General features: G+C 43.2%; 1 protein-coding gene across 2 annotated transcripts; it reads right to left on the minus strand.

Annotated features, from left to right (window-relative positions):
• Positions 1-259: 259 nt before the first annotated feature.
• Positions 260-24,615, minus strand: SBNO1 (strawberry notch homolog 1). Of its 2 annotated transcripts, XM_088135248.1 has the most exons (33): positions 23,835-24,615; positions 21,086-21,213; positions 19,648-19,752; positions 18,100-18,409; positions 16,956-17,000; positions 16,577-16,677; positions 15,873-15,969; positions 15,240-15,400; positions 14,972-15,105; positions 14,792-14,882; positions 13,878-14,039; positions 13,148-13,283; positions 12,945-13,050; positions 12,650-12,803; positions 11,740-11,922; positions 11,522-11,619; positions 10,422-10,573; positions 9,333-9,530; positions 9,031-9,195; positions 8,549-8,718; positions 7,830-7,961; positions 7,161-7,296; positions 6,396-6,508; positions 5,948-6,019; positions 5,573-5,672; positions 5,120-5,194; positions 4,814-4,960; positions 4,303-4,397; positions 4,080-4,172; positions 3,048-3,185; positions 2,784-2,860; positions 2,242-2,435; positions 260-1,586 (listed from the first exon to the last, which is right to left on the minus strand). In XM_088135248.1, the coding sequence occupies exons 2-33, from the start codon at positions 21,209-21,211 to the stop codon at positions 1,444-1,446; spliced, it is 4,209 nt and encodes a 1,402-aa protein (XP_087991374.1). In that variant the 5' UTR covers positions 21,212-21,213; positions 23,835-24,615; the 3' UTR covers positions 260-1,443. The 2 variants fall into 2 exon arrangements, with proteins under 2 accessions (XP_087991374.1, XP_087991375.1); XM_088135249.1 differs by lacking the exon at positions 16,956-17,000.
• Positions 24,616-24,746: the final 131 nt, after the last annotated feature.

The raw sequence follows: 24,746 nt of genomic DNA on the forward strand, positions 1-24,746 counted from the left end.
CACCTTGCGGGGCGGCGGACAGGTTTTATACAATCTCAAATGTTCAATAGTGCAACCTGTGCAAGCAGGAAATATGACAAACATTGTCCTTCACTTTCTTATAAACATCTACTATTATAGGCAAAACAAGAACTTACCCATATTCTCAGATAAGTGACTATTCACATTTTGTACATATACAGTTTTAAACAGTTCCAGGATAAACTCTACAATGTCTTACAAACGTAAAACAGGAAGTATTTAAGTTATGGGGCAACAGAAAAAAAAAAAGAAAATAAAGAAAACCAACAACCCAGCATAGAAGCCGGGACCCTCACGTCGGGCTGCCCCCCACATATCTAGTCTACAGCTCAAGTAAAATTAACAAACAAACAAAAAAAAAACCCCAACAAAAAATTGTAAAAAAGGAGTTGCAATGGGAAATGGAAGTAAATTTGCACTTTAGTTTCCTGAAAATAAAGGAAACATTTGAGAGAAGGGGGAAAAAAGGCCTTTTACAAAGCTGTTCTTGCATTAGGAACACCATTAATCTATTTTTTTTAAAGGAATTTCTTAAAAAAATTAAGGTGGTTTCTTTGTACACGCACACATACACACACAGCCAAAAAAGGAGAAAGTAAAAGGGAAAAAAAAATCCATGGAAGATTCAAATATATAACCTCTAGGAGAAAATACAGTCACTGGGCAAGACACCATTTGAAGAAAAAGAAGAAAGAAATCCAAATGCATTCCTCGCAGCTGCATTGAGACGGTCTTTCTCTTGCCCCCGTTGACCTTCCCTGTAGGCGAACCTGCTGATGCTACATCCAGAGACACGCACGGCCCAAAGATGACACAATCTGCAGGGTTCAAACGTCTAGGTTTTCATGCTGCTGCTTTAAATAAAATGTACTTTTTAATAGTTTGAGACCTCCTCTGCCGCCAATATTATTTTTTTTAATATATATATATATATATATATATATCTACACATACATATATATACAGTCTCTATGTAGGAACCCAAGACATGCATCCAAGCAGCTCTCCGGCAGCATGGCCCTGATGTACTGCATTCAACCCTGAGCACCAGACGACCGGGTGAACGGACAGCTTGACTGGGAAACTTCAAGCCTCTTCCAAACAGACGATTGCGGTTGTCGCTTCAGTAGGAGGGGGGGAGCCGGTGTGTAGAAAGCAGGGCTGGGGAAATTTAAAAAAAAAAAAAAAAGGAAAGGCATGGACCACTGTAAAGCAAGGCTGGGCTTTCAGTCCGACCACTCTTCGGGTGCCTCTCTTCCCTTCTGCAGAGTTCTAGGACAGCGTGATGGAGCTGAAAGTTAATTCTTTGGAATCTGTCCCTGATAATTAAAGAAAAAAAAAGAGAGAGGGAAAAAAGGGGGCCAAAAAAAAAGAGAGAGAGAGCAACGCTAGGGTGGTAGAGCCAAATACCAAATATCTTTCTCATGCACTGTTGAAGTTGGCGATGCTCTGCGGATGATGCTGTTGCCATATTTGCTGCTGCTGCACCGCCAACTGCTGCGACTGATCTGATGTCGACAGGAGGTTGACGAGGGGAGACACACAATTTGCTGGAATGATCAAGCCTGCAACACAATAAGGGGCTGGTCACATCACTGACATCAAGGAGCTGCAGCGATTTCAACGCCTCTGTCTGGCTTCTGAACCAACACTTGTTAGTTAAGCTACCGTCCTCGGTCCACTTTCCATAATTTAGGGTCTTCTGCTCAGCGTCTTAGATGAGCCTTGTAGCACAGTATTTTTAATTAAGATGTGTGGACTTCAACTCCCAGAATTCTCCAGCCAGCGTGTGTGGAGTTCAGTGCCCCAGAATTCCCCAGCACTGAACTCCACACACGCTGGCTGGAGAATTCTGGGAGCTGAAGTGCATACATCTTAAAAGTTGCCAAGCTTAAAAAACACTGCTGTAGCTGCTCTAAAGAAAGACAAAACAAAACAGGATTTGGCCACCCCAAATGCACTTCTATTGTTCATCCTCTTGCTTGCTTTCATCTAATTTCCAGGGGCCGAACAGAAAAGCTCCTTTGAGCTTGGCTCAAGGGGTTTCACCATTTCCCACTCCCACACAGGGGGCTGCAGGTTCAAATGGACAGCCTTGGAAAACAGACAATTAGGATTGGGAGGGCCCACTAAGAGTACAGGAATGCTTGTGCAGACATGGGAATCCTGGTCTGAGAGAGAGAATGCCTTCAGGGACCAAAACCTAACCACCATACTTGCCTACAATTCTCTGGCCATCCTCGGTCCGCAAGCGAACAATCTGCATTTTGACGTTTGTGCCGCTAACTGAGGCAAGAACCCCTTCCACCTTTGTCCAAACGCTCAGGACAGAACCACAGAGGACATAGTATGTCCGGCAGCGCAAGCCGACTTCACAAACGAGGCCCAAACCCGCCTTTTTGCAGTTGCCTCTCCTGAAAGAGGAAGGGAAGGTCTGAAGGCTGAAACTCCATTTTTGAAGCCAAAACTAAACATCAGTTTTTGCTTCCTGTACAAAGAAATATTCAAGGATTGTTTCCCAAACAAAATTACATCCAATTTTGGAGTATCCTTTCAAAGATTACATGGTTTTTTTAAAAAAATCCTATAGCACCACCAGCAAAATGATAAAGTCCAGCAACGTGTAAATCCTCAGATCAAATGTGGAGAAAATGAGGGCCACAAAGTTATTCCTTCCATCTGGTATTTTAGTTCGGTTGGGAAGACCTGATGAAGGCTGTTTTTTGCAGCACCCACTGTGTTGAAGGCCCCCGAAGGCTTACCAGTAAGCGTGGGTGCACGTGTCTGCTGATGAGGTGTACTGTTCGAGCCAGTGAGTCACAGCATCGTCAGAGGATACCTGGAATTATGCACAGCGGAGTTATTAATAGTCAGATCTGGCCATAAGCCCATTCAGATGCAATGCTGAACCTTGTTAACAGCAACCCTTGTTTGGGTTTGACAGTCTGGGCAAATTAAATCTGCAGTTAAGCAAAACAGTTACATGTACGTATGACTGAAAACGTAATTTTATAAAGATAACTCACTTTTTTATATTTTTTCTTTATTTCCGCGTAGGTTTCCAGTTTCAATTGTTTTCCGGTATTCGGCCTGTAGACCAGGAAAAGCTTCTTTTTGGGATTCACCTCTTTCACGAGGATGGCGGTTTTCTTACTATTTCGGATCTGATAAAGAAAAGGGGGGGGGGAAACAAAAATTCAGTTTGTACCTCCCAGAAGACACTGTTGGAATTGAATGCATTCACTGGTAAACAGTTACTCATTTAATAAACCCGGACCGAATATTGCCACACCTTTGTACAAAAAATTCATCCACAGTCTGTGTGGCAGTTTGGTTAAACAACTGCCGCTGCTTCTGAAATCCAGCTAGAAAAGACAATCCACAGGGTTGGGAATTTGGAGCAATTTTGCTGAGAAAAGATTGGGGGGCTTTTTAGTTTAGAAGATAGAGTAATGTGAGAGAAAAGAAGAAGAATCAAGACAGATAAAAGGAAAAAAAAATTCCCCCATTCAGCAGGTAGTTATGCTTTGGAATCCATTGTTGCATGTTGTTATGATGGCCACCTTAAAAGTCTTGAAAAGGGGGTGAAACAAATTCATGAATAAACACTGAATTACATCCAGCGGGGTTCCAAAAATCAGTTGCTAAGGAGTAAGGGCCGATGAATGATGCCAGCGCTACCAAAGTGTGCTTCTTGGAGTTTCAGAACAAATGTGGATGATGGTCTGGAGAGACCTTTGATAATCAGTCCCAGCAGAAATCTTTTTTGCAGGTCAGCCAAAAGCTTAAAATAGCTCTTGAGCCATCACAGATTCCCCCTTTTAGCAGCCCTTGGAATCTCCGTGACTCCACGGCTTTTACTGAATTTCAGTGGCTAGTGAGCTGATGGAGCAGAGCAGCTTAGGAGTGGACGGGGCATTCCCTGATTCCCCTTGCTTTAGCCAAACTCACCAAGGAGGGCTTAGCCAAATCCTCATTTTTGGCAACAAGGTTCTGAATAACACATCCAGTTCTGCCCCATGAAAATGCTCAGCCTGACATTCAAAACAGAGACTCACCTGGAGCGATAAATAAAATCCATCATCTGGTCCGTTCTGCTCAGTCCAAATCTTGGTGGCTTCCTCCCAAGACATTCCTCTTTCCACACTTATCTAGAAAACAGATTAAAGCAGAAACAATGCTTAGTTGCAAACTTTGGACCCGCAGTTCTTGTAGTTAAAGACAGCCAGTGACGCACTTCAGCAGCTCACCCCAAGCTGACTGCCCATCCAGATAACTTACGGTGTACAGTTCAACGTGTCCAGAGGTAGAATAGCCCGGCGTTAGAAATTTTTTAGCATCTGCTTTCCTCACTTTTTCGTCTCCTGAACCCAGATCTTAAAAAAAAAAGTCACAAGGAAGAAAGAGATCAGTATCTTATATATATATTTTATGTATCAGGCATAAAAATGAACACAGGGATTAAACCTCCACACGTATATAAAGGATAAAAGGTTGAAAATGATGAGACGTAGTTCCGTTGTAAGGGGTTTACTGAACAAAATGGTTTAGGGCAACGCGTGATGAAGGCCAGTGGCCGCAGAAGGGGAGCAGCAGTCAGGAGGGCAGAAAACTCCAAGGAGGCACCGCTCAAAGAAGGGTTCTGAAGAACTTCAGCTCCTTGGCTCTGTGGCAGCTTTTGGCAGCCGCCTCATATGGAAACAAAGCCTTGTCTTGTTTTGGTGGCTGGCAGCAAAAGGAACCAGCTCTAAAGGAACTGGACAGTGCCCACCATGGAAACGCCTCCCCTTACCTAATATGCCCATGTCGTATCTTCCGTTCTTTTTAGCGTTCTGAATTACTGCGTTGAGCGTATCTGAGAAGTACTGGAATAGAGCATTCTGCTGGTGTACTTCCATGCCCAAGATTCGGTTCAGGAATTTCCCAATATTGTTATAATCTAAAAGGAAGGGAAACGAAGCGACATTAGTGAGAAAACAGGCAGGGTTCCCCCCGCCCCCCGCTGAACGAGAGAAGAGTAACCGCAAAGCTGAGCCACGCAGCACTGTGCTTGTGTTTCCTTTCTGAAAGAAGCTGCCAAGCGCAATAAAACAAATACCTTTGTCGAGGGTGAGAATCCCCGAACGGTCTTCAACATTGATTAGGCCGACACCTATTAAACCTTGTCTAACATCTAAAAGGAAAAGGGAGAGATGAACTTCAGCTCTATAAGAGAGTCATTGATCTTGCTTTTTTTAAACATAACTTTATGAGGGTTTTAATAAAGAAAGATAAAAACTAACAGAAACTAATATTCAGAATAAAGAAAAGAAAGAAAAGACGAAGACCAAAGTGTGAAGAAAATAAAGAAAGTAATATCAGATCGTTAAATGACTGGAATGCCATAATCAAAATGGGATGTTTGGCTGGTTCAGCTGAAAATAGATTCAACCATCATCACAGAAACTGTTAAGCAAACTTAGTTGGACTTTTGGAGGTCTGCATAATCAAGCAATTCAAGACAGCTTTCTCCAAGTTATATTCCAATTATTAAAAAGAAAACAAAACATACCTTTAAAAAACTCTCCTGGATAGTCAGCTGGCGGAGACACTAAAGGGGAATCCAAATTCACAATGGACTTCATGACTATTTCCAATGCATTTCGACCATACTAATTTAGGAGGAGAAAAAAAAAAAGAGCTATTGTTGTCCCTCAGATAATCTGACCAACCTGATCAAGTGTGTATTTATACATATATGTGTATCTATATTATTAGATTATCCTGCGCTTTTATATATAACTCAAATGTATATTTATAGAATGAAACATTAATACACGTACAAGCATATATGCGTATGTGTATCGTGTTATTGCAAATGAGAAAGGAAAAGGAAAACAAGTAAAAATGGTACAGAATCAGAGTAGGAAAGGACTACAATTTTTACCTTGTTGTCAAAGTTGAACCTACTCAAGTCTCTAGTTTCTGTTGCTCTTCTGTCACCGTGAGTGAGAGCTCCCTACACAAAAAAAGCTGACTTATAACCAAGATACACAAGTTTCCTGCCCTTTTAAAAACAACAGCGATTACCTCTATTACATTAAAAACAAATTACCAGAAAAGAAATTGACATCCCTGACAAATCCAGCAAGAATTTCTGGCTGTGATAATCCCTGCTTCCTCATGGACAAGGCACAGAGCAGGCTGATATCTGGATGCTCCCCCCACCAAAGAAAGTTACACTTCTAAAACTAAGGCTGTCTGTGCTGTAAAGACCATAGAAATCTTGGTTTCCTGCTTTGCCCTCCAATTAAGGACAACCAGTTCCCAAACCTTTGTCAAAATCTGGTCCCATATAATTATCCACCTGGAGCAACTCACAGCAAATGTCTTACCAAGCTCTCTAGCCGTTTGGCAACAATCGATGCAAATCTCTGTTCTCCTGCCAATTCAGAAATTAGGAAGACATACTCTGGGGCAGTAACTTGGTTGGACCGGTGAGTTCGCCCTGGAGATTAAGAAAAAGGCAAATTTTGTTGGCTCATGTCAACAGCATCACCCCCAACTCTCATGTGTGAAGGGGATGAACCTTATTTTATTTAAATAGATTTACCCACAATGCTTGACTCCCAACTACTCCAGGCACTTTACATTCTAAAAAGCTAGAACAATAACGCAAAAAGAAAAACCATGCAAACAGGAAAAAAAAATTACAGGGGCTTACCAACCACCCTACCCCAACCCTCATTATCTTTTCTTTCTCTTGGAAAGAAAACCTCGCTCTAAATAAAGTTCACCAGATTATAGAAAGATTCAATTTGTACACATTTCAGGGTAGAAACTTTTACTGTCTTTTGATTTTTGCATGAGCTTAAAATTGGATTCTTAAATCAACTGACAAGCCACTTTTGTGCTACATTCAGGATTGTGTATAGCAATTTGGCCATATAAGTAAATCTAGAAGAGTTTATCACCTTGCCTCCAAATTAACTTCCATTAATGTCTGATGCGAGGCAAAACGGTTTGTCTATCAAGGCATCTTTCAATCTGAAAGCCTACAGAGACGCTTAGCAACGTGAGGGCCTTGCAACGGGCTTCTTAGGAACCATCCTGCTACTAGAAGCCTTGTTTCCAAGTCCAGCCAACCTCAGGCTACTCACCAAACTGCTGAATTGCCCGATCTGCACTCCATGGCAACTCCAGGGTCATATGCACCCTCCTTCTCTGGTTTTTGGCTCTCCGATCTGCTTGCAAAGATATGCCTGAGCTGGCTGCTTCAGAGATGATGGCGATGTTCTGCAAGCCAGAGGGAGGTGGAGGAAAAAAGAAAAGAAAAGAAAAAAAACTGATACGTATAAATGCAAACTTCAGATCTTTGTCAGGGAGAAATAACGTGATGTGATACTTAAGGTAGGTGAGAATGATGCCACATCACCAAGTTAGGAGATCTTTCCCATTATCTAAGAAACTTCTCCTGCAAATGTTTTATCAGAGTCCCCTTTCCTAATGAGGAGAAGACATCCATGGCAAAGGATGCTCTTAAGATCAATGGCCTGCACTGATCACACTTTTCTCGCAAAGACGCAAGCCAAACATCCTTGCCAAAACGTGCCCTTCTTGACACAAACAAATTCTAAGCAAGGATTGCTTTACTGTGCTACTACATGGCCAGCTTTAACTTTTGGGGCGGGGCGGGGGGAGAACTTGGTTATACTTGGGTACTGTGTTTTTGGAAGAAATGTATGGCCTAGAGTACCTGCAACTTTTTAACCTGCTGCAAAGGCAAATGTTTAGAGACTGAAGAGCGGAAAAGGAATGGAAACGGGTACCTTATCTCCATCCATGAATCTCTGCTTCTCGGTAATATTTAGGATTTCAACTGGAACATCAAGCTCAGATCTCGACTCATACGAAATGCTGCCATCGTCATTACTCACAACTCTTCCTTTGCGACCTGTCATCTTCGGAACAGCAACTCGTTTTAGCAGGCTACATAAAGCTTTTAGGCCCCGTGAAGTATTCTGAACTCCTGTCAGTATTCTTCAAGGGCTATTCTGAGAACAAACTTACTGGGTATATACTATTCGCCAGCCCTAGCTGATTTCTCTTCCCCTCTCAAGGGCTGCTGGGATTTGATAGCATTTGAAGGTGCACCTCCACGGAGGTGGGAATGTTGGGGGGAGGGCAGAGAAACACAGTGATTGGCCAGGAATGGAAGAGCTGCTTGAGGGACACCAAAATAGTACCTTGCACAGGAAGAGTTGCTAGCTGAAGTTCTTTGAATAGCAGGCCCTCACCCGTAACACCCAGAGAAACCCTTAAATGCTTTTGTTAGGGCTTCAGAAATGCGGGGGCAGGGACACATGGTTCACAGGTTGCCTTGGCCCATGCAAACATCGGGGCCAACCTTTTGAAGTTCTGCCCCAGAATGACAAGCTGCCCATGTTTAATTTCAGGCTTCCTGTGTCACAACCCCTATTCTTAGACCTCCCTCGCTCTAACAGCTTTAACCAAAAGCCTTCCTTCCTTGATCATCTAAGTCACCTACCTCAGCTACATTCTCAGGACCTCCCAGTTCATCTATGAGTTCATCCAGTGTATTAGGAGGAAGATCTTCTGATAGCTTCTCCAGTTTATCAAGCAATTCTTTTTTCATCTGCTGGGCCCTTTCAACAGCATCCTGACTTGTCACGTAGCTGGTGTTTGTGTTACTGGATGCTGTGAATTGCCAAAAAGGGGGGGAAGAAACCCCCAAGAGAGATTCTTTACAGACTCTTAGAAGGAGAGCCAGGTTAATCCACAGAATCCCAATTCAGGAGAGGTTTGATACCACCTTTTCTGACTAACACATTTTATTAAAGGAGTTAAGCTTATGAAAAAGTAAGCTTTTGAATAAAATTTGCTAGTTGGAAAAAGTGCTACCAGACTCCTCCTGATTTTCTTTTACAGGCTTTTAGAACGGCTGCTTCCTTGCCAGGCAGAAATATTCTGAAAACCGAAGCAGCTATGAACACAACTTGGGCAACATACCAGATATATTTGTAGAAGGGGTTACCGCTGTGGAGGACAGAGAACTTGGCCGTTTGGCTCCGAGACCAGAAGCTAATAAGGCACTCTGAATAGAATCGGGGTCTATGCTTTTCTTCTTCTTCTTCTCTTTATTTTTCTTATGTTCTTTTCGAATTAGCCATGGGTCTGAGAGGAAGGAAAATACTACAGTGGGCAAGCGGAACCTCATCAGCTTTCCCCTCAAAAGCTGAAATCACGCACAACCTACAGTGATTTTTTTAAAAAGACGACCGCCACAAATACCCAAAGGCCCACTCTCTCACCATCTTCATCATCTTCACTAGATTCATCCCTAAACGGGTTGAAGTCGTCGTCATCTCCAGAGCTTAAGAACCGAGAACTCTCGTTGTCGCTCTCCTCATTCTCCGAGGCCTCGGACTCGCTGAAGCTTTCGTCGGAGCTGCTCCCAGCTAGGCCACCAGTTTTACGGGCTTTCTTGATTTCTCGTGTGATTTCTTCCCCTTTTTTCGTTAAAACCAAATAAGGAAATGTTATTAGAAAGGGGCACCTTAACTTCCCTGGGTTCGTTAGCAAAGAGAGAAAGTCAGTGGCTTTCTGATGGAGAAGCATTCGCTTGGGGAGGAACTCTACCACTTGGTTCTTGAGTAACTGAACAAAAATAGACGCTGTGCGAATGAACAGTGCAGAGATTCTCCTAACTCAGTGTTTCTCAACCTTGGGAACTTGAAGATGGGTGGACTTCAACTCCCAGAATTCCCCAGCCAGCATGGGAGTTGAAGTCCACCCATCTTCAAGTTCCCAAGGCTGAGAAACACTGTCCTAACTTATTCATGAAAATGCTGCAAAGCATGTTTTGCCTTCTGCAGCTCGGGGCTTTTAGGCTTTCTGTGAGAAACAAAATGCCAAGAATTAAATATCTTCCTGTACCTAAATTAAGCAGCAAGAGTATGCAGATGATACTACCAAAGATAGAAATTGCACTGGAGCGTGCAAAAACCAGCCTGGCTTAAGTCTCTTTCATTTTCAATCTCCCATAGTACCTGTTCAGTGCTGCCCTTTCTGGAAATGGCAATCATAAAAAGGCTGGTTCTTTGGTGGAGAACCGATATACCATAAGTTGTTTTCTCAGGGCATTTTTAGAATCGCTTCCAGTGCCAAATCTCCTCATTCTAAGCCACTCACCTGTAATATTTCTCAACTCACAAACTAAGTTTTATCAGCCACCTCCCCTAGCTTTTTGATTACATCTTTTCTCAATGGTCATAGCACACCTATTTAAAATAGCACCAAGATGTCAAAATAATAATAATAATAATAATAATAATAATAATAATAATAATAATAATCAGCAGCAGCAGCAGCAGCAGCAGCAGCAGCTGCTCCAATCTTACCTTTACGCTTCTTTACTTTATCCTCCTTGCAAGGACTGTCTCGAGGAGAGCTGTTGTTACTCTGGACAGACAGATCGATTCCCAGCAAGCTGAAAAGCTTCTTCCGGTCAGGAGCTGGGAAATGTTTCTCGATGAGAGACTGAAATACCCCCCTGTAAAGTTAGGAGAGAAAAACAACAACAGTATTTGACACCATCCCAAGAGCATCACCCAGTGTGGAACCAAGGGGCCTGTGGTCCAAAATATCCACAAGGACTAGCTGGTCCACCCTAGCCCTGTGATAGGATATCCATGTTTCTGGAGAACTACAATTCGTTGGCTTGGCAGATTCTTCCCTTCTATTCTAAGCCAAAAGGGGCTTTACTGGTTTTTCAGAGATCATAAATCCCCTTTCACAATGGTACCATAATAATAAAGAAGCAGAGTTTTTGTATGTTGTCCTAAAGAGATGCATTCCAGCAGTTTCCCCCAACTTAACACTTTCTGGATGTGCCAGGACTTCCACTTCTCCCAACCAGCCCTAAAGGCAGTCTTATATAGCGACGCTGGACGAAAAGCCCTGGGAACGTCAAGAAAACTTTCTGTGGGTTTAACTCTTTGAGTTAAATCATCCTGATTCTTTGGCTTAATGCGCATTGCGCTTGAAGAGAAAGCTAACATTTCATGCAGGGTAATATTACAAATTTCTGGGATATTAAGCATTGGCTTTGAATGAACTGTTTTTTCAAGTGCCAGCCAACACACACAGGACATACTCACCATTAAACAGCTCATAAATTTAAAAAGTTGGTGAATAGATGGAATAAACTGATTGTTTAGAGTAGTGTTTTTCAAACTTGGCAATGTTACTGGCAACTGCAACTTCCAGAATTCCCCAGACAGCATATTTTGAAAAACACTGGTTTAGAGGTTAGAATGGAAACCGTAGCCCTGGACAAATCTCTTAGCTATGTCCTATAGTACAACTAATAAGCCAACCCTCTTCTTCATCTTCTCCAGTGCCTCGCCCAATATTTATAATATTTATTATTATCTGAATTTTGGAAGACTTTTGGATGCAGCCACTTTCCCCAAACACGCAGGGCTGACAGGAGGCTTACTTTGCTGTGGAGACAAAGTCATTCAGTTCTCCGCCACCTTCCTCCAGAGCTTCTAAGGTTCTTGCTTCTCCCGTGGACTGTAGCCCAATGACCACACACTGGATGAAGGAAAACACAGGTAAGGTTTTAAGATCTTCTAAACATGGAAGAAGTGTGCTTCTCCCACAACCAGTCATTCTAGCACTTCAACTCTGGTTTGAAGTCAAGACCCAACACACCTTGCCATTCTTGATCTCTTCTCGGGCCAGTTGTACCACTCTTTTTACTTTGGATGCAATGCAGAGGTATTTAAAAAATCTCTGGTGAGCAGACCAGAACTGGCCCCACATTGACTTTTTCATGCGCTGCTCAGCATCAATGAGGTCAGCTGCCTGTTGGAATTTCTCCCTGGCACTTACCCACTAAAAAAGGAAAGCAGAGTTTTCATATTTACATGCCCGGAGCTTGGGCAATATAAAATCAGCAATATAAAATGGAAGGAGAACAAGATGCTACACTAGACAGACCACTGGTTCTTAAAGTCTAGTTCTTAAAGGTTGGTTCTTGAATTTGGGGTAGTAGTTTTCTAATTTACTTTAGAGAATCTTTGACATACTGAACCTTTGCTGAATGCCCTACTGCTCAGGCATCCATTCCTTTTGCAGTAATAGGGAAATCATTTTTATAAACAATATATTGAAACTTCAGGTTTTAGCCCAGAAAATGTGGTTATATCCCACTAACATCAGTGTGGTTTTAAACATCCGCTTCTTGCTGCAATAAAATTGCTTAGGATTCATGGAATGAATTCCTTGGAATGGAGATAGCCGAGGTTTGCTATACATGCTTGGCAGTTGGATTCTCTGGGCTTCTACAAATTCTGCAAGACAACCCCCACTCCTTAACTTCTTAGCCTCTCTGTGACGTGGGATAAATTATCTCCAGAAAATCTGATCAATGCTTGATCTCCTGGAGACCGAGGAACCCAAATATCAAGTATGACTAAAGGAATTGATTATGTGCTGTCATAAATCTTGCTAGTCTTTATACTGTTCCAAAGATTCATTGGTGTTCCTATTGCAATGAGTTAATATAATTATCCTTCTCAAAACATCACAAACAGCAAACTTCTCAATTTTAAACGCTTACCATTTTCACAGACTTATTATACATTTTAACGTAGTGCTGAGAAAGCTGAACTTCATCTATTTTGAAGGTGACCCCTGAGAAGCTCAGTTGCCTTGCTATGTACATTCCTCTTAGCTTCATATCCATAGCAACTATTTCCATGGCACCCACACCTCTGAAGATTAAAAGAAAAAGATAATTTTTAAATGGAAATTATTTTCACCTACTGGAACTTCGAGAAAAGCTGCGGGCAAGCTTGATGATTGCTTCTCCCATCTTAGCCATCACCAGCCAAGATCAACATTCAGACACCTACCTTCTTTCAACTGCTTGAATAAAATCACTGAACTCCCTAAATGGCGTCCCTTCACCCCAGATCCCAAGGCGGTTCATGTATGCCATGTTCCGGGGTTCTGACGCACCTGAAAACAAACATTTTAAAAAAATTATCTGTGCTTTTTCCATTTGAAAACTGCACTGAAATCCATTCAATACTCAAATGATGAAAATGGTCTTTACCTGTGGCGCTAGCATAGACAACCCGGGCCTTTGGAAGCTTGTTCTGCAGTTCCAGAACAGCTAATCCTGTCTTAGTTGGTTTTGAAGAGCCAACCGGACAAAGGTTTTTAGCCTTGTGGCATTCGTCAAACACTATCTGAGGACACGGTTAAGAAACAGACATTTCATGTACAGACATACATAAAGTTGTATGGTAAACATTTCAGTGAACGGAAGCCATAAATCGTTACTGTCATCCATAGCTAATGTATTTTGATCAATTCTGCAGAGCACTGAATAGTTGGAGTCATATGTTTATCTTTCCAATGCTGAACAATAAATCTTTTAGCTGTAAATAAGGAATGGTAACAATTAAAACTTTCAACAAACTAATCTGGCCCAACATGGCAACTTAAAGATCAGCACAACCTTCCAAAAATTAACTAGGCTAGATACAGAACTTAGCAATGTTTCCCAACTGTGGCAACTTTCTGATATGTGACCTTCAGTACCCAGAATCCCCCAGCCAGCACGGGCATTGTTGAGAATTCTGGGAGTTGGAAGTCCATACATCTGCAAGTTGTTATGGTTGGGAAACACTGTTTTAGAGCATCACTACTTTATCTGGAAGCAATATCTGCTTCCAAACATTTGATGGTCTTGGAATTTAAAAAGAACAACTGATACTTTTCAAAGGATGCTAATTTAACAGGTAAGGCTACTGCCCCAGGCTAGAACACAGAAAGGATACCACTCCGTCAAAGTCATCTCCACACCAGTGAAGCAGCTGCTTGAGTCTGGTTTTATATTTCCCTCCAGACTGACTTTCCCCAATAAGTGAAGAATAGGTGGCAAAGATGACACCTTTCTTCACACTTCCGTTATGCTTGGAAGAAATTTTTCCATATTTGAACTAAAACAGAAATAAGATTAAAAGCATGAAAGACGTTCTATTCCATTACAAACCTGCATGCATTATCTTCCCTAAGTAAACTGCAAATAGCTTTAAAGCTGTATCTTAAAAGAAAAATGTTTCTAATCATTTTGCACTTGGAACTCAAACAATGTGAAAGCTGATGGACTCCCAACAGAAGTTTCTGCTTTGATATTTTCGTTTACCACCCCCTTTACTCTGTCACTGTATACAAGTTTCATCAAACTGAGGAAGACTGCCTTACGAATCACATATTGAGTGTCATGTTTTCCAGGAACAATTCATTACGGTAGCAGATTTATTCAATAAGGGTGCAATAAATGCACATTCAATAAAGACAAATTCTAGCAAGATGTTTTCTCTTGTAGAACTTCCCAATAAAGACAATCTTAATTTATTAAAGTTTTCACATTTTTATGGGAGAATTCAGAAATATATCACTATCCCACATAATTTAATTCTGCCCTGAGGATACGAACCTTCCCCTCTCCCAACTGTAACCTTGAAAACATGCAACATGCCTATTGTAATGATTAATCTTAAAAATAATTTGAGACTGAGCAATCGTTACGCTACTTTCTAACATAGTGTAAGCTACACAGGAAGTAACAAAACTATCAACTGCGGGTTTCAATGTAAATTCTAAAACAAAAGCATTCATTTAGCATGCATCTCACACAAGCGTACCTAATGTTTTTGCTTCAACTGTACATAGTAAAATATTTCCACACCTTGTTTAATGAATGGACCAAAATGTTTTTTGCTCCAATATCTCTCAAATCCCTTTCTGCATCGTATTTCAGATCATTTGAAACACTAAACCTAGAAGAGAGGAAGTGCAATAGACCCATGAAGACAAAGCAGATGACAAGAAAAATGATGTCATACTGTACTGACACTTCTATACTCACCACACTGCCCTTTTTCTACCCAAGAGGTAGTTTTCATAGATGATTCCAGCTATGGTTCTTCCTTTCCCCACACCTGCGCCATCGCCTATTAAAAAGCCGGCTCGGTCTCCATTAGGTAGGAATGTCTCGTGTTGCTGTAGGGAGTTATGGAAAACTCATTGCAATATTTGGACTGTGGCACGAACCACCTTTTTTTGGTATCCTAGCTCAAATTTGCTTGGTGTCTGGACCAGCAGAGATTTGTAGCAAACCTTCAACAAAAACATACCTGTGCTGCATAAGTAATAGCTTCAAGCTGCAAGGCTGACAGCCAACCGCTGTCAATACTTTCTTCGGGAATTGAAGACTTATACCACACTTCAGGAGGGGTAACACTGGAGAGAGAACTGGTTTCTACTACCGGGTCTGGATGGCGCAAGCCAATTTTTACTGTTGGAGAAAAGTCAGCAGGTAAGGCCTGGAAATATTCTTACTCCGTTCTGTGGCTCAGCATTTTTTAAAATCACATAGTTCTGGCCTCTTCCAGAACAAGGCTTATAAACATCTAGAGAAGCTTTCTGACCTTGTCTCTTCAAAGGGGGTAGACAATTCCCAGCATGGGCTACAGCCAGAACTAAGCCTGATGCCTTCAGCAATTTGGGTCTACAATTCTCTTATCCTACCTAAACAACAGATGGAAATTTCCCAGACTGTGCTCCAAAACATCTGAAGTACTCTAGGTTAGGAAGGCTGATCACTTCAAGTAAGAAAAAGGAAAGAGGTAGGCATAAACGCTAACACAGATCCCACAGCCAACACCTATTTCAAAGGAGCATATGCAAAGAATTCCTAATTTACAGATTCTAAAATTCAGTGTGGTACATTCAGTTATCTAATTTTGATAAACAAGGACCAGACGTACGTTTTATGGGCATGTATTCGGCATATGTCTCTGCATGACCCATTTCTTCTTCATCCTCCTCCTCAGGTTCTTCCTCCTCTTTTGTGACGGGCACTTTCTGCAGGAAAGATCAGCAAGTGTTGCACTAGGTCGCACATAAGCAGTAACGTTCAAGACTGAGCAGACACACACAAATGTGGAACGTGGAATCTCACGGCATTCTTCCTGCTGTGTCTGAGGATGTTACCTTTAAGGCGCTCCTTCTGATGGGACTTATTTGCCTCCAGAAGATATTTTGAAATACCCACAAAGGATCTTGTATGATCGAGTCACTTGAGTGTAAACCTAAACTACTTTGCTTTGAAGCAAAGTATTGCTTCATCTGAAATGTGTTTGTATATTGAATTATATTTTGTTTGTATATTGTATTATATTTAAGGAAGGCTGGACAGGAAGCTGGTTGGGAAACAGCATGTCTACACGCAACATCTACAGCTGCAACTTCTCTCCAAAACAGCTTGCAATATCAATGATCAAATACATAAAAAACAAGTATTAAAAACAAATCAGTAAGTCTATGCAACAGTAAAACTGATCAAAATCTAGAATTTCAGATTTTAAGGAACAGAGTTCAGTTATAACAGAATATGAGATAAGCAGCCATATAAGTTCTATAAATAAACATAAAAAGAGCAATATAAATTTAAATGAAGGGCTGTGCTTACCATGGTAGGAGAGAAGCTTCTCATTTTTAGATCATTTACCCATATCCTTGTAACTTCTTTAGTTGAAGCCTCCTTTTTAACAGCACCATTACTCAGATCAGCTGAAAGGAAAATGTTCCAAATGACTAAATACTAACAAACAAAAATGCCTATGATATAAATAAATTATTCCTCAAGCCGGCCTAAACGAAAGGCAAACTTCTTATTCACCAATACACCACAGTGCACATGAGCTTCAAACCAATCATAAATTCAAGGCTATCGGGTGGATGTAATGTGTAAAAGCACTCAAGTTAGATGAAGATTACACTGAATTTCCCACATGGGGATTAAAGAAAGGAAACTCTACACCCAGTTTTAACAACGGAAATTATCTTACCTGGCTTGGTGGTGTTTACCACCTTTGGGGACACAACAATTATTTCTGTAAGAAAGTCAACATTTGGGGCCTCAATACATTTTTAAGATTTAGCCTTTATAACATTCTTTTTCTCGGCCTAAATGATAACTTGGTGGCAGCACTTATGATAGATTGGGATGGGTGTGCTATGTTTAAACCACCAGCGAAATTATTTAAGACATATCTTAAATTAACATGCTGGGCCTCCCATGATATTTTAACCAACTTTTGATGGGTCAAGTACAAATTCATGCAGAGAAAATGCTACATGAATTTCACTGAAATAACTGCAGACAGACGGAGCTTTTAACCTAGCAAATATTCACACAGGAGGAAAACCCGGCCGTTCACAAAAATACCACAAGTGCTCTATCTTTCTCCAAATGAACTGTTTCTTTCCATGCCCATTTTCAGTTATGGGAAATGAAGAATCAACTGAGAAAGATGCTTAAATGTGTTTCACAACAGCGACTGGCTCTTAACCATAATGCTACATCCAACAACAGCACGGGTTGATTTTACATGGCTCAGAGAACGGCTGCAATAAGGAAGCAGGGCTGTCACATTTGCTTTATTGTTTCAGGCTTGAAAATCTGTATCAGAGAGAATGGGGCCCAGACCCTTTGAGTGGCTAAAGGATTTCAAGTATCGATGGACATGGCTAGGCAGCTCAGCATCTGCTAGTTCAACATTTCCCAGATGTGGCAACTTGGAAGATGCCAAGGTGGAGAAACACTGCAGTAGATTGTAGGTAGTCCTCGCTTAACAACCAAAATAGGGACTGGAAAATTAATCATTAAGCGGGGCGGTTATTAAGCAAAGCATCATGTGACCGCACCCGATTTTACCTTTTTGTGGTGATTGTTAAGTGAATCACCTGGCTCCCCACTAATTTTGCTTGCCGGAGGTTGGCTGGGAAGGTCGCAAATGGCGATCATGTGACCCTGGGACACTGCTGGGGCACTGTGATGCTGTGAGGATCGGTCATAATTAACTTTTTTCAGTGCTGTAACTTCGGACAGTCGCTAAACGAACGGTCATTAAGCAAGGACTACCTTACCTACTACATAAGCTTAAATAACACCCTCGCCCCAACACCCATTCAGATGACTCTGCTACTTACTTGCCGCAGTCGCAACAGGCGGAGCAATGTTGGGAGGAGGCTTTAATTTCATGAGTTCATTAAGACTATTGTTTTTAAGGAGATCTTTCAGCTGGATCTGGTCCTTGGGCACTGGGGTCGTCAGGGTGTTCCGCGCCACTGGCACTGTCACCGACGGCCGTGTGGTGGTGCTGGTTTGTATGATTTTTGCTACGGTAATGGTCTGCCTGGTACTGGTCACGGGTGTTGTTTTTGTCATTACAATGGTAGTCCCCAGGGTAGGGAGCTGGTTTATTTGATTCAAGACAAAGGTTGTGGTGGACGGCGGTTGCTAAAGAAACAGAGAGACTCATTCTTGTAGTTTTAGGATAACTACAAACAACTGCCCAGCACTCTTCCTTTTAACTGAGGCATATAGGTTGCTTCAATTGTACATGATTCTAAATGGCATACAGTCCAATACAGTAAACAAGACTAAAACAATAAATGATAATAGCATGATACAAACTAGTAGCAACCTCAGTGCCACATCAATCATGCTGAGGAATATCCTTCTGATAAAAACAATCACCTAATGAAGGCTTTCTAAAACAGACAAGTCTGGGCAGGTATTCTAAATGCAAATAGGGTGAAGCTAACCTGACTTCAGGTGGAATGATGTTCCACAGGAGAGAAACAGCAATGGAAAATGCCTGCCCTTGTGTTCTCTGATCACCTGCTTTCAAGACAGAACTTGAAGGGTGTCTTGCTCACTAGATGCTATTGGACAAGCAGACACCATTGGGTGAAGACTGGCCTGAGTTATGCAGGTTTTAAAGGTGACAACCAGCACTTTGAATTGCACCTGAAAGCCAAATGGTGACCAGTGCAGCTCTCACAGTACTGGTGTTATCTGGGTAAACCAAGAGGTGCCTCAACTACTTGAACTGCTGCATTGTGGACCAGCTGTAGATTCTAGGTGGTCATCGTGGACAGCCCCATATAGAGCAACAGTCGAGCAGAGAAGTGATCAAGGCACGGAGGACTGTGAACAGGGCCTCCTAATCCAGAAATGGACTCAGATGGAGTTGTCACAGCTGAGCTGAGAACCAGGAGAGGCCCAAGTTATGAACCAGTTCAGTCTGGGGGACCATGACTGTTTCCAGAATCGAAATGGAAATGGAGGGCTCACTCTCCCCTCATTATCACTGACTGAAACCTTCTCTGGAAGAGAAGAATCATTGCAAGATAAGGTCCCCAACCTCCAGAGACACAGAAGGATACCATGACTGATGGTATCAAAGGCAGCTAGGAGATCCAGCTGAACCAGGAAGGTCTCATTCTACAGATTGAGTACAATGGTTTCGAAACCTTCTCTAAGAATCACCTTACTCAAAATTTTAATGTTTTTTAAAAAAATGTTTAACAGGAGGGATTATTTTATGACCGTAAGTCTTCTGTGAACACAAACCTTTTCATTTATTCAAGGAACAAAATGTTGACCACTGACCCTACTTTTATTTATATAATTCAAGAGATATGAATTGTAATATTAAATGTAACTAAATATTAAAAAAGTATTTTCCTTACTCTGATGTTCAGTACTGTAGGAGACGATGCAGCCTGGGGCTCTGCTTTAACAGCTACTGATGCTTCTGACTCCAAACCCAGCTCTAATGCATTAAGAGATACTGACTAAAGAAGAAATAACAGTAATGTTAGATTGATGTTATCAGCATTTAATTAATGCAACATACTAATTTTCTTTCTTTACCTCAGATGTATTTAACAGAAAATACTGTATGTGTATACTGTAGCTTATACACAAAATAATTATACACTTATATTTTAAATCTTACACTGATAGCAAACTATATGCAAAATCTGAATAACACCAATGTAATCAAACTGTGCAGATCACTGGGTTGCAGGCTGCCACTGTTAAATACCCTGCTAAAGAGATCAAATGGTAGATATATTCAGGCATGGAAGCCATTAAAATGTCTTGTTGCTGGATATGACCATTGGCCCTTCTCTTCGAAACACAACTAAGAAAGGATCCCACCAGTTATCTTCTGCAGGGGGCTTCTAAAAGCACTTTTAACTCTGTCTCCCCATAACAAACAGGGGATACAGTCATGTCTTGACTACAGGCATGAGCTGCATTCCCACACCATCCTTCACCTGGCTAATGAGTTAAACCAGTTTTTGTATTCAAACAACAAACTATCACATAAAATAAACAAACAAACTGAATGTTTTGCATAACCCTCTGAGCAACAAAAACACAACCAAGATGGACATGAAGCAAGCCCTGTGTGAATACAGCTGCTAGACCTTTGTCTCCAGTGAAGCGAGTTCTATAAACACAGTAAGTAAGTGCTCTGAGGCCATAATTCCTTAGTTCACAGCTCAAAGGAGGGGCTGGCCAGCATGCCTGGTGCAGGTTCTGGCACTGTCTGGACTCAGTCGTGGTTCTGGTATTCCTTACTCAAAGTCAATGAAAACCTTCTCAGAGAAAAGCATGCATCAGAGAGTGTGTCCAAGGCTTCTATTTTGCAACTCACAAAAGGAACAGCAATGCAACACGTTACATCCTTAGAGAAAGCTGGCAAGAAGATTAACGTGATATAAAATAAATGCAACGTTTCAAATTTGGCAGCAGCATATAATCTGAAAAAGTTATTTCCCTGAGCTGAACGTCACAAATCTAGCCTTAATCCTTTGTTCCTTATTCCCACAGAAGTAAGGCAGGTTTGATGTATGGCAGACACAGGGCAGGTCAGTACCAATTTTACAGGCCCCAATGAGATCTGAGAGTGAAGCTTTTCTGTTCACAAGTAATGTATATAAAGTAACAATGTTTATAATGATGCTATTTTATTATGTTAATGTTGATAAAATAAACAATATCCAGCTTCTCTTTGTCTAATAATGTAACTGTATCAGCAATGTATTTTTTAGAGAAATAAAAGTAACTCAAATGCTACGAGACCATGACAAATGCAAAATTGTATGGCTTTCCAACCTGCTGAATAGCTGGAGGTGCAGTTGCGAGACCCATATCTGGAGAATCGATATCAAACAAGTCATTTGGGCTAATTCCACTTTCACTTAAAGCTGTAAGCAAAAGATCTTGTCCTGGTTCCACCATCTCTGAAACAAAGCAAATTATAGATAAGCCTTTTACAATGGAACAGCTGCTTCTACTAAACGCCATGTTTCTTCTACCTCTTCACCTCTAAAAATGGCACCCCTATATTGCCTCTCAGCTGACACAAGATCCCTTAAAAGCTCCCGCAACCAAGTTCAGAAACATCTGGAACATTTGACAGAAAGTTATTGTTGTATTCAGAAGGCTGAATGAAAATCACTTCTCCAAGTCATTCTGTAAAGAGTTATAGTTCCTCTAAATTAAATAATATCAAATTGAGTTGCCCTCCTGCTGTAATGCCTCCTTTTAAGAACTCCTGTTAGTTTACTTGGAGATACTTCAAGGAAATACATGGAAGATTGGACTGTTGGAAACTCCAGTTAGCATGGTGGAACCTACTTATGTGTAGGCACATTTACAGTTATGACGCTAGACTTCCAGTTTTCCCAGCCCAATGAAGAGCAAACTTCTTTGTAAATAAACTATGAATTCAAAATACTAGAAAAGGGCACCCCTCAAATATCCCATTAATCTTCCAAGCAGAACAACAGGCAGGAGTGGAGCCTGACAGTGCCAGAGACAGGTAACAGGTAACCCATTAACCTAAGAATACCACAGACTTTTAACACTCATGCATCATTGTTTCACTGGCCACCCCACCAAAAACATTTCACTTCTGCTTTAGCTCTTTTCTAGGCACATTTTCCCTACGACCCCCATTCAAGAGTTCATCGTACCAAGACCATGTGATTCCTATAAGGCTGACCACATAACATTATAGCTAAATAATGCTCTGCTGGGGATACAATTTCTTTTTTCTTTATTGTAACTGTTCGCATTAGATTTAGCCCCTTCTCTACAGTCACCCAAGAAGACAGGAAGCTTCTCTCTTTGGCCCATTAGCTTCCAGTACAGTAATTTAAAAAACAGGATCATAATATGCACTCCTAAAAGCAATACACATTCCAATTTACAGTTAAGCTCCCTTGATTGTCTCCCTGGGGTGCACCTACCCTAGGATGACAACCTCAGGGTTCTGCCAACTTGCTGAGGCTTCGTTTTCAAGCTTGAAATATATGGGAATAGATTTCTACATTCTCTTTCAATGGATTGTATAAAACAAAAACCAAACATAAAGACACGTAGCAACTCAAAGTTCAAACTGCTCTATCTTGCTAACCTAGAGGCTTGGGTAAATTTCCTCAGAGGTATCAAGAAAATTCAACACCTTCAAGAGTTATGAATGAGCACTCATTAAACATGCACGTTATTAAAACAAAAAGTTGTGGCATTTTATTGAAGATTGCACTGGCATTCTTGATCAAGGTTTCAAACTGAATTCAGTTTCCAAACAATTAACATTTCAAACAGAATCTGTTTACTTTATGAGACATAAGTATCAGTTTCCAAAAGAGACTGATGGAAAATTATGCAGCAACCAATACACCAACAAAACCTCTGCCTGGAGAAAGAGCTTAGCGAGTCTAGAGTCAACTAGATAGACATGCAAGTTTGCCTATCTGAGGTCTTGTCAACTGAGGTCTTTGGCGGTTGCCAGGACAAAAAATCTAATCAACAATAATCCCAAACAATTTCACAGACACCTGAAGACTCTGGTGATGCCCAACAGAATATAGCAAAAAATAAAATAAACCTTACAAATCTTCCTAGAAAGGACCACGTGTGTGGAACATAAACTTCCGGGTAGGATCTAACATAACATTTAGACCCCACATTTGCCCCACTGGATCAACTAAATGAATCATCTTAGGAGCAGCCACCAGACCCCGGTTAAGGGCTACAAATAAGAATGAACACCGGTGGCCCCAGAGGCAACGAGAGCTGGAAACAATAGTCATTTCTCCTTAGCCAGCCAGGAGGAACAAACTGCAGCCCCCTCCCCTTTTTCTTAAAAAAAAAAAAAGGGGGGGATCCATTCTTTCCAGCGTTCCCACCCACCGCGATCGGATCGCTCCAGGCGGCCTTCCACCCAGCACGCCTAGAACAGAAATCAGAAAAGGGCTCGGAGAAGGAGGTCCTCCCGCCCCTGCGGGCGGAGGGCGAAGTTTCCCGGGGCTGCGGAGGAGCCACCCCGCGTGCGCGCAACGCCCCTCGGCAGGGGCCGCGGACCCCTCTACCCAGCGCCCGGCCGCGTTTGGCCTCCAACCGTCAACGGGGGCGAGGGGAGCTCCCTCCCCTCACGCCTGCCCCTTCTCCCCCCGCGGCAGGCAGGGCTTCGAAGCGAGGCTGCTCCTCTCCCCGGCGGGCGGGGATGCAGCAGGGCCACCCGGACCCTCCAGCCGCGGGCAAGGCGGGATCCTGGCGCGAGGGGGGAGAGGAGGAGGGGGGACCCCCGGCGCCGCTCCCTCGGAAGGAGCCCCTGCCCGCGCCCTGGGCGTAACGGGACGCCGCCTCGGCCAAGGCTCCCCTTCCCGGGGGAGGCCCCAGGACGCCGGGGACGAGAGGGGGGACCGGCCCTTCGCCGTTCATCGCCTCGCCCGCCGCCGGGCCGCCTGAGTGCCCGCGAAGCCCCGCGGGCCGAGAGGAGGAGCCGCTCCGGACGGGCTGTGGGGTTCTCTGAGGCAGCGGCGGCTCCAACCCCGAAGCCGGGCGGGGGACTCACTCTGGCCGTCTCGGAAGGGCACCGTCGAGAACGTTCCGCCGGTGGCTCCTCGCCGCCGTTCTCCTCCGCCGCCGCCTCTTCTTCCGCCGCCGCCGCTTTCTCCCCGCGGCCGTCGCCTCAGCAGCCGTCGCGCCGTCCGCCGCTTTCTAACTCGCCGCCGCCATCTTGGCCCGCGCGCCCTCCGCTCGCTGCCTCCCTCCCTCCCGCGGGCGGAGGGGGGGCGGAAAGGGGAAAGGGAGGAGGCGCGCCTGCGCGAGGGGGTTCGGCGCCGGCGGCAGCCGCAGCGACGTTGACGTCGTCCCACGTGATGCCCGCGGGGGGGTCGCGCTTCCCTCCTGTTGCCGGGCGAACGAAGCCCACGTGACCGTCGCGGGCTTTCCCCAAGCGCAAGGCGGGGACGCGAGCCGGAGTGCGCACGCGCGTCGCTGGGCCGCTCCTAGTGTGCTCCGCACTCCCCCACGACTGGTCAGGTGGTCCCGCCGGCTGTGTCACGTGGCGCGCCCAGCCTGGTCGCGATGTTCCTGCAGAAAGGGAGGGGGAGGGGAAAAGGAGGCGAGAAAAAAAAAAGATGGAGGCCAGCATATTCTCCAGCGCCTCATCACGGCAAGGCCTCGCGTCGGATCCTATCATCGCTTCGTTCCCCCGCAGGTGGAGTAGTTCCATGGTTGTTGCCTCAGGCTCGAGAGCTGATCTAGGCCCGTGTTTTTTTTTCTTTCTGCCCGTTGGGAGGGGCAAAGAGGAGGTCGAGGAGACGACGGTTGAGAGTCACGTGATCCGCCTGCCCAAGATGGCGGCGTTCTACGTCGCCACGCAAGGAGGAGAAGGCGCACGTCTCCCTCTGATCGCGAGAGGTTGTGGTGCAGGACGGGAGAGAGAAGGTCCCCAGACAAGACGACGAGAAGTCACTGCGAG

This window comes from Python bivittatus, unplaced genomic scaffold, assembly GCF_059951505.1.
Source record: "Python bivittatus isolate LINGU-HERP-01145 unplaced genomic scaffold, Pbiv_v1 ctg000100_np1212, whole genome shotgun sequence".
In the NCBI taxonomy this organism is placed as follows: Eukaryota; Metazoa; Chordata; class Lepidosauria; order Squamata; family Pythonidae; genus Python; species Python bivittatus.